Genomic DNA, 9,994 nt, shown 5'->3' with positions numbered 1-9,994 from the left:
TTACGACCCAATTTTGCTCGAGTCATTACCTGAGAATTCATTCTCAACAGCTGATTATGTTCAAAAAACAATGAGGGATGGACCTAGGGTGAGGTCAGCTCACAAGTAAAACCTTACCTCCTCTTGCTTGTCTCTCAGATTCACAAATGGCCGCTCTGAAATCTTCCAAGTCAAACTTCTTCCCAAAATTGGGCACCAACACTCCTGCTTCTAAGTATCTCATAACATCCCTCATCACCTTCTCCTTGTTATTCCCTTTCTCCAGCCACCTAGTCAAGCGGTAATACTTGATCTCAACGTTACGAATAAGATCCAATTTGCTTACAGTTATGTCCCAGCCTCCCAGTGTGCCATACACAAAAACTTTCCCTCCATCTTGTACACTCGCAGCTACATCCTGCATCCATTCGAGTGTAGAGGCCTTCAGTAACACGTGCAAGTCGAGCACCAACAATTCAATAACATAGTCAGAAATCGATGATGCAGATTCTTTACAAGGTGCTATTGTTAGTGCGTTGCCAATGTTGCAAGTAACAATGACGAAGTCGTTCCAGTGACGGGACAATTGTTACATTTTGCTTGGCAGTGGAAGGGTGGGGGATAGAACCTTGGTTAGGACGCCTCCGACAGCATCAGCGGCAGCGTAAACTCCTGCTCCGTTTGTTATTTGTTTCACTCTCTTCACGACATCTAGGAAACAGGACAAGCACATCAGTATGTGTAATAGACAATGGAGGTTGTTCGATTAATTGCTACTTCCAGAAGTTTTCGCCATTCCTCGTTCATGGACGGGTACCTTCAACGCTGGAGTTGATAACCTCGTCAGCTCCGATCTCTTTCAATTCCGAAATACAATCGTCCCTTCGCACCACGTTAATGGTCTTGATTTTCCAGAATTTGCACAGCTGAATAATTTGCCTGCACTCCCATTTCTATCAGTGCCTCAGATGTGCCCTTGCTTCAGATCGCAACTTCAAGAGTGCTAAAATGACAAAATGGATAGTCAAAAAACAGCTTTAGATACCACTCGTTGCACAACCACGTAAGATTTAACACACGCGACAACATGCTGCCGAGAATTCAGATCAAAGTCTTAAATGAGACTGAAATTGATGCTCGAAAGTGAAGCATCGCCGGTATGCCAAAACACCGTATATCTTAAGACACCATACCGGCCTATTGTCGATGCTGCAGCTGTCTGAAGAAGATAACCTCCTTCAGGCACATCAATCTCTGTAACAAGTCCATACGCAGTCCAAGGGTTGATGAGATACTGGGCCGCGGATTCATCCGAAACAGTGCTGGGCACCGCAACAACGTCTTCCTCCGCTACTTCGATATAATCCTGCCAAGCGCCTTCGCCTTTGCCAAGGTAGTACTTCCAGTACAACACCGGCACCACCCGCTGGTCTATCTTAAATTTTGTCACTCCTTTCCCCACCTGAATCAACCGCATTTAGAGCAGGAATGAAAACCCTAAAACCCTAGGATTCACAACAATAAAAAAAGGAACTTACTTTGCTACCAAATTGAATGATTGAAATAGTGGGAATCCGGACAATTCTACGTTGCTACACAATTCCAGGGCAAAGTGAAACGCTGTGACATTGGAATACCTCAAAGATGCGACCGCAACCTTCAGAGCCGATGACAGGGTGGTGCTCATCTTGGAAACTCTTCAATTTGTTGTCACGGATGTTGGTGAGGTCATTGGGATTGACAGAACGCGTGGTGAGGCGAATGACCACTGTCCCTGGAGATGCTCGAGGGATGGGCCGTTGCACCAGTTCCAAAGATCCTTCGTCTTCGCCTGGAAAGCCCGTTTGAACCACTGCCCTATTACTCATTCTTGCATCCGCGCTGCTCTCTCTCTCTCTCAATTCTTACAATCTCATCCACACCTACGATCCTGCAACTGCTGCAAGAATCTTGTCAATGACAGCAATCCAGAACCCAAGTCCAACGCAGGCTTCAAACCCACACACACTAGCTAGAATAACAGGTGTAGAACTTCGCAACGTGTCATGAATTTCAATAAATGCCTGTAAAATTGCCAAAAAAGGAAAGAAACAACGAAAAGTAGAATGAGAACAGAGTTTCAGATTTGAACCACCCGAAGTACGAGTGAGTGACAGCACAACGAACCGAAGGCGAATTGATTAAAAAGACTTGTTCATTTTCACGAATGTTACCATCTGTGCAAGTGAGGCATCTCGCTGTGCACATTGACTGAAAGTACCCCAGATTCTTGCCTTGTGGATCACTTTGTTCGGCGGCCTAATCCGTAGATTCAGGGTGAGCATGAACATTGTACAGTGGATAAATCTATTATTACTTTAAAATCTAAATCAATATTCCAAATTTGATTCATGTAGCTTCAATCTAAGCACATTGTTTCTTAGATTCTAAAAGAATATAGTGTTGTTAAGATATGTTGTCCAAGTTCATTACATTGTAACATAACAACTTTGAGTACTTGCATCTCAATTTAGGACCTTGATAGGTTGAGCTTTGTTTGATACAAAGAGTGTTATATTGTGGATGCATATGAACATGGAAACTACCTAAATTTTATAATTCTTTCCATCTTCACTTCATCCCAATGTAGTACATATCTTTATAATATTCATGTTTGCATACTCAACTATCATACAAAGAAATTGAACACCTTCTATCTTATATAAGTCAATACCAATCACAACACCACTTTCAAAGTCATAATAATTTCAAAGACTAATACCACTTTTGACAATAGCTTTATTGTTTATAATAATTTAATTTTACTTGAAGAAGCATTAAAAGTGAAATTAGTACTATTAGTTTGAACTTTGTGTTTTTTTTTCTAAAAACGTTGTACCAAATTTAATCTCCTAAATGGATACAACAATGTTATTATTCAAAGGTATTAAAATTAGTGCAATGCATAATTTTCTAATTGATAGATTGCAATATTCTCCAAACATTTTTCTTTGATCCTTTCTCCAAATTTGATGTTCACAATTGTATAACCTCTTTAATCCATATTTTCTCTTTACAACACTTTAAAATTATTATGACTTTGAAAGTGTATAGTGCTAGAACGTTCTGCCCCAATCTCCAAAGTAATAATATAGTCTATAAGGTTGAATACATATTCTTTTTCTACCAATATTTGTTAAATTAACATGCATAATGAAATAAAAAGCTTTGACTAAATAAAATATAAGAAATATAAATAAAATATAAGAAATAACATGCATGTTATATTTCTTATATTTTATTTATCTTGTGGCACTTAAAGATAAAATAGAGAATAGTTGAAGAGAATTTAGTGCATTCTTTGTATGTAAAACTATCAAAGTATCTCAAAAAAATATTTTACATTTATATTTTTATAAAAAATTCCAAAATGGTGTTTTATTTGAAAATAAACAAATCTAAATCTATATTTTAAAAAATATCATATTATTATATACAAATTAACTAATACTCAATAACAAAAGTTATGACTAATAATCCACCATTGAATTCTCTACAATTTGGAAAATTTATATTGAATCCAAAATTAAGTTGATGGTTTTTAAATTTTTTATTTTTATTAAGCCTAAAAGTCAAAGATTGGACAAATTCTACTTTCTTTGAATACATTAATATATCTAATTTTGTTAGACATTTTAATTCTTAGTAAAATTTAATACTATTTTATTCACTTCATTATCTTTTATAATAATTTGAATTAAAGGTATTCTTATATGATTTTATTTATATCCTAAATTTTTATCTAGAATGATCATTATGTACTAAATATTTTTATCTAAATAATACATATATATATATATATATATATATATATGTGTGTGTGTGTGTGTACATAAAAAAAAGATTAAAAATTTAATTTTTAAATAATTTTATTAATAGTAATAATAGATTTTAAAACGTGTAATATCGTAAAATTTTTATTTATATTTTAAATATATTAATTTATTTTAAAATATGTTTTTATATGCAAAAATAAAATATAGCCAACAAATATTTGAAATAAACTCAATAATGGTTGATGACAATATTACATTATAAAAATGAAACATGATTTTGCAAAATTATTATAAAATTATTTGTATTACAAATTTATTCTATTACTTTAATATTCTAATATTATTCAAAAATACTTAGTTTATTAATAATCTTCTTTTGAAAATACAGAAATAATTATATAAACAATGAGATGTTATTAAATGTAAATATTCAAAAGATAATCTCAGGTATTTAAATTATTAAACAATAATTTGTTTCCAATAAAGGCATGTCTATTTCATGAATAATGCTAAGAAGAATCTCTTCTAATTTTAGATACAAATAAAGACCAATGTTTGCAATAGGTGTTTACTCAAATTAAGAGTTACATAGAGCTGCAATTTTTTCATATACTTATTTACTTGATTATTTAAATCAAATGAGGATAATAAATCCAAGTAGAGACTTTAATAATAAAAAAAATGTAGCATTTCAAAAATCAATATCCAAGGTGGAATATCATCTTCACCTACTAGCTTGTTTTTGAATCCTAAATTCATAATAAAGAGAATTTTTTGTAATACTTAAATGTAGTCTCTAATATTTACTATCATTTGAAAGATTTTAATCTCAACATGTCAAATGAAGATTCACCCAAATACAACTATAGTGGGTGACAATCCATAGAATAATAGTTATTCATTGGGTCAAACTTGGAGATAATTTTACCAAAATACATTAGAAAAAAAACTTGTTTGAAATGACCTCAAACTATCAAAAGACAATAAGTTGCACCAACACTACAAATTATCACTAAAGAGTTTGGTAACTCAAATCTTAGTTCTGAAATAACAACCATGCTACACACTGCTCAAAGGTCACTTTGTTAACAAAACTAAAAAAAACTCAGAGAAATGTAATCATCCTTTGGTTCCTTGAACTGATGTGTTTTTTACTTCCAAACACCAACTCTCTACGAAAGTGAAAAAATACATTCACTTCATTAAGATACACACGGTGTTGATATTCTACACATATGGATCGACACTTGGATGTGAAGAAGTTACCAAACTTTGAAGAATAAATCCACCTATTCACGAGTTCATTCACATCCTAGAGTTGTCTTCATATAATCCAGTCTATCTCATTTTGTGTTGATCACAATCAAGCAAATTGTGCGTTACAAACCATGAATCGTGAAGACGGCGTAAGACTCAAGGCTTTGCACAACAGAGCAATCTCGGCACGCTCGGCGCTGCAGCTTTGCCGTAGAAATTGTACAATGACTACATTCTATCAGAATATCCAAATGAGGCTTTAAGTGCCTTTCTAAACTACGAGGACTCGCTTCTCTATTGGAGGTGGGCAATCTTCATCACCCAACTTCCCTCTAGGTTTCAACGTCTGCAGAATTGCTTACGCATCATGCACTTTCAAAGAGTGTCAACTCGCCCATTTGTCGATATGGTCTCCCTTTGGATGGTTCGGTGTGCCGGATTTAGCAGGTTTCCTGCAATCGGAATGGATAACACAGAGAAGTGGAGTAAAAACCTGGTGGTGGCGAAGAATTCCATCAGCGATGTATTACATCTTGCAACGATTGCACGAGGAGATCGTTCCATGTGTCGATGGAACCTGGAAGGCACCAGTGCAGGCAATCCTTCTGGACGAATCCCTGGTGCTCTTTTGAGTAAGGTTGAAACGTCCTGTACACGTTTGGGTGAGCGTCGGCTCGAAATTGAGCAATGTTCGTGACATTCAACATCTTAATTCGGAGCTTGTCAGCCGCATTTAAAGTACCTATACACCGTCGTCAGACATTAAAGGTTAATGCAGAGAGAAGGAGATGGAGATGGAACACGGTGACGGCAAAACTGTCCTCTTGCTAGTAAGATCCTTAACACGTTGACAAGCTGGGTGATAAAGGTCGGTCACGTCTATTAGTCTTTGCCTACAATGAGAGGAGAATTCGCTATGCACATACCTGTAACGTTCTTAAATGCTTCCTTTTGAATGTCAAGCATCCACTTGGTTACGTAGTGCATGGCCACCCCTCCGGGTGTAGTGCGCACGCATTCGCCACCGTTATCCCACCTTCCGTTCTCAAAGTGGTCAGGAGAAAAGGATCGGAACACAACGGAGCCAGTGAATCCAGGTATCGATAGAATACCCTGCAAGACGTTACGTATGGCCGTGCGGTAAGCGTCAGAGAAGCCAATCTCCTTGCATTCAGTTTCCCATCCATCACATGTGTGACCACCTATGGGTTGACCGCCTTGCAGGAACAGGCCCGGCTTAAACCACCATTGACCTGAAAATCATGAAACAACCCACATGAAAAATGTCCCCAAAAGCTGCAAACAAGGCCTCCTTCACAGGATCGCAATCAGTCAACCTGATACGAAAGCAAATTGTGAGAACATAAACTTTAGCTTTGAGATGATGATGACAAACCGGTGGATAATTGCAGAATGTCAGCGCCGGGTGCATAGTCAGCCCAACTTTTATCGAGTTCATCGATGTGAATGTAGGGCACAGTTATTGTTTCGTTGTCCGAACGTGTGACCTGCTTTTCTTCCACATGCACAAGATATGGAGACCAGCGGATTGTGAAAGTGAAGTTCGTTGAGGGAAAGACATAGGCAACATTTTTATCGTCTGGTGATTGGTACTTCAGAAACGGCATCTCAGCCTGAAACACGCGAAGCATGGACATGAGCTCAAGCGAAGAAATAAGAATAAGAATCTCTGAATGCCTGCACAGTCATACAGGAGAGTTTGGTTGCGCAGTTGTATGGAAGACGTGTTTCAAAGCACAACAGGCACTCTTTGTTAGATTTTGTCTTTTTCTCAAAAAACAGAGTTCAAGTCCATGAAAAGCACGCAGTAGACTGTAGACTGATTGCAGTACCTGTGACAGAATACAAAGAAGAGATTGAAACTGGTTGCGAGAAATGGAATCTCCTGCGAAAACAACAGAGCGACCACGCATGGTGCTTAAGAAAGCTCGGGCGTCAATTCTAGGTAAGTCACATTTGTATGGTTGCCACTTCCAGTGTAGGTACCCCGTGTCTGGCCGTCCATTTTTCATGCAATCCTGGTGCCCTTGAATGAACTTGCAGGTGGAGTTGGTATATTGGGGAGGACGTGTGTCTGGTACCCAACTGCCTTCAAACAAATCACAGGCCCCTACAACACGGAAGAAAGCATATTATCAGGGAGGTATAAGGCAAAGGAATGGATATCTTCCTCAGAATGCATAAGCTGACATAGAGATCGAAATATCTCCGTTATGAACAGAAGAATAATGAGTAATGCAGATTACCAAACCCGGGTGTTCATCAGTTGTTTTATTAACTTTGAAACTGTGATATTACACATCATAAACGTGCTTTCTATTCTAAAAAAAAGGAGGTGCTGGTGACCTGGCGGCTGGTAGCTTGATTGCTACCGTCGGAAGACTTGCGTGCGGATCACTGTTGTTTCGAGCAAATGCGACAGAATACAATAGAAGCTGCTCAATAACATTCTGAAGTTATGAGGTCGCGGGTACCCACCTGGGTTCTCTGGGCTTGTGATATTAGTGAGCTGCGGACCCTCCATTGCAATAACACTCGACTCAGACCGTTCCGTGTCTGAAAGATCATCTTCATTCTGCTTCGAGGTATCATTCCCGACAGGTGAACCAGTCAAGAAGTTTGGGCTCTCAATCTCTGTCGGTGGTTCAACCGTTGCATCCACTTGAGGACTGGATTCTACAGAAATTGAACTCGAGCTGTCTGTGGTGGTCTCAGAATCTCCTTCTTTTGTTTCCTCCTGCTCACTCGCGTCCGTATCCTTCACCAATGCATCAGCTTCTGCGCTAGCTTCTGTTGGACCTGTAACAGGATTATCCGTGTCTGTGAGGTTCTTAGTGCCTTCCACATTCGATTGCACCTGGAAATCACTTCCGTTTGTGTCACTGTTGAATGAAGAGGTATTTGTACCTTCCTGCGTCGAAACCCCTCAACGTCAAAATATATTGATAGAAGCTACATTATAGCAAGCTGAGTTTACAGATGAACTACATCGAATTGCCTACTCCGTGCAAAGAAATTCATGAACATGTCCGAATTGCGACAGACAACATACCTCGAGTGAATTCGGGAAGGGCTTTTCCTGAAGAAAAACCATGGCTTCCGTTGAGGTAGCAGGAGTCTCAAAGCACATGTTGTAAGATACTACCACAAGAGTGAGGAAGGAGACACACAGGGCTACAGTTAGTAGTTTCCTTTTGTCCATTCTCAGAAAATCCCTCCTAGGGGAACTCCCCGCCAACATCTCAACATCGCCGCTGATCGTTTGTTGACCACGACCCATCTTGGTCCAGGATACAGTCCCAAAAGCGATGCTTCAGTTTCTTGTCATCTTGGTAATACCTGCCGTCGAGAGAAGCTCACAAGACATCAGAAAACTCCTCACAGAAATCTAGGGTTTGGTCAAGTTTTTCTGGTCATTTGCATATATGATGTGATCTCTATTCTCCTCCTTGAGATGTTCACCCACGCACCATGCATTGTCCACATTGTAGTCCAACCAGCGTGGCACCATATCCATAGCAAAGACTGTAGCGCAAATCGCAGCGTTCCAGTTCATTGCTAAGCAATCGAATCTGTCGCACTAGAAACACGGACCAGCTTACGTTCCGGCGACTAAATTTTTTCTGTTATCCATTTATTCCCGTCAAACAGAAGAAAGAGTGCAGCGGTCTTAGAGCCTTGAAATAATTGCTCCTACTAGATAATGGCGGCGAAGACACTGCTGCAAGTTTACACCAGTAAAATTAATGACATTGCGATGGTTATTAATTCTTGAAAGAATAGTTTCAACGTGCCAATCTACGGAGCTGAAATCCGAAAGTTTCCTGAGTAGAGCACTACTCCTTTTCACCTTCCAGCACCGGGCAGTTGTCAGATTAACCAAATTAATGGGGACAGAGATCGCAACGCAAGCCCACCAGCTAGACGTGTTGCGAGTAAGGATATGCGAACCCCTAAAATTCAAAAGAACTGGGCTGAGGGATGGGAGGCTACGGATTCGAGAACCCTATCTTTCTTTCTGGTTTGAAGAGATGAGACAGCATTGAAGATCGAGCGTTCTATAGAATACAGAAAATTCATTCCATACCTCTAAATGGTTCTCCCTACAAAAACTTGAACTGGATCCTCGTATCCTTTCGATATCTCGCAAGACCTGCTTGAATGGAATGGCAAACTCTTCAGCACCACGACAGAGATTTAGCAGAAAAGTTCGGATCACAACGTCAGCATTGTTGTAAACTCATGTCAATGGCATTCCCAGCCCTTGATTGTCGGGTTCGCATTGCAGGACTGGAGTGGAGATGTGACCACGCATAGAAGCACCCCCCACAAGTTCCAGATGCAGTGCACCTTAAGAACAAAATAACATATTCTCTTTCCAGTGGCGAGGGCCAAGCCATAGTTTCAAGCCACATACATGTTTTAAACATGCACAAGTGACACAGGCACGCATGGGTGGAAACAGCATACTCGTTATCACAAACCCACTTGCGCCAGGTCCAAATGACAATGGACGCGATTCTTCGAGAGTAGCAATAACTGGCAACCCGTTCGAAAGCCTTACAACAGGCTCAAGACTCAAACGAGTGGCATCGCCAGTATACTTCTACACCACTGCACTCTGAAACTCCGCCTGTTGCTGCGCGTTTCAAACCCACTAGCTGGGCTGGTTGATCTATGAGTCACCAGTTTGGGATAGGATGTCAGCGGAAGAATTGGAGATGGGATTGCCACTTCTGGACGACCGACAATTGCAACTGGCTCCCTTAAGGTGAAGTCCGAATGGCGACAAGCGTGTCCAGCATTGTCGAAGCAAATCGACAAGAGCCTCCTTTAGAAATGCGGTGAGCGGCGGGAAAGCAACCAGTCGGGACTGCTCAACGATCACAAATTTCGCAGCGCGCGACGAAGAAACGGAAAGA

General features: G+C 39.6%; 2 protein-coding genes across 6 annotated transcripts; both read right to left on the bottom strand.

Annotated features, from left to right (window-relative positions):
- On the bottom strand, positions 1 to 2,221 carry LOC112282403 (uncharacterized). Of its 3 annotated transcripts, none has more exons than XM_024519945.3 (6): positions 2,114 to 2,221; positions 1,617 to 1,915; positions 1,173 to 1,441; positions 797 to 918; positions 608 to 690; positions 1 to 397 (listed from the first exon to the last, which is right to left on the bottom strand). In XM_024519945.3, exons 2-6 carry the CDS (start codon positions 1,845 to 1,847, stop codon positions 95 to 97), a joined length of 1,008 nt encoding a protein of 335 aa, XP_024375713.1. In that variant the 5' UTR covers positions 1,848 to 1,915; positions 2,114 to 2,221; the 3' UTR covers positions 1 to 94. The 3 variants fall into 3 exon arrangements, with proteins under 3 accessions (XP_024375713.1, XP_073390282.1, XP_090106839.1); XM_073534181.2 differs by having other exon boundaries at positions 2,111 to 2,197; XM_090250713.1 differs by having other exon boundaries at positions 1,617 to 1,918; positions 2,114 to 2,173.
- Positions 2,222 to 4,978: 2,757 nt separating this feature from the next.
- Positions 4,979 to 9,637, bottom strand: LOC112282402 (protein trichome birefringence-like 24). Of its 3 annotated transcripts, XM_024519943.3 has the most exons (8): positions 9,160 to 9,633; positions 8,543 to 8,793; positions 8,125 to 8,411; positions 7,551 to 7,983; positions 6,905 to 7,182; positions 6,448 to 6,685; positions 5,978 to 6,304; positions 5,049 to 5,793 (listed from the first exon to the last, which is right to left on the bottom strand). In XM_024519943.3, exons 3-8 carry the CDS (start codon positions 8,350 to 8,352, stop codon positions 5,567 to 5,569), a joined length of 1,731 nt encoding a protein of 576 aa, XP_024375711.1. In that variant the 5' UTR covers positions 8,353 to 8,411; positions 8,543 to 8,793; positions 9,160 to 9,633; the 3' UTR covers positions 5,049 to 5,566. The 3 variants fall into 3 exon arrangements, with proteins under 3 accessions (XP_024375710.1, XP_024375711.1, XP_024375709.1); XM_024519942.3 differs by lacking the exon at positions 8,543 to 8,793 and having other exon boundaries at positions 4,979 to 5,793; positions 9,160 to 9,631; XM_024519941.3 differs by having other exon boundaries at positions 8,125 to 8,790; positions 9,160 to 9,637.
- Between the last annotated feature and the right edge of the window lie 357 nt (positions 9,638 to 9,994).

Source organism: Physcomitrium patens, chromosome 5 (assembly GCF_059467195.1).
Source record: "Physcomitrium patens ecotype Gransden chromosome 5, ASM5946719v1, whole genome shotgun sequence".
In the NCBI taxonomy this organism is placed as follows: Eukaryota; Viridiplantae; Streptophyta; class Bryopsida; order Funariales; family Funariaceae; genus Physcomitrium; species Physcomitrium patens.
This window is presented reverse-complemented; position numbering and strand designations above follow the sequence as displayed.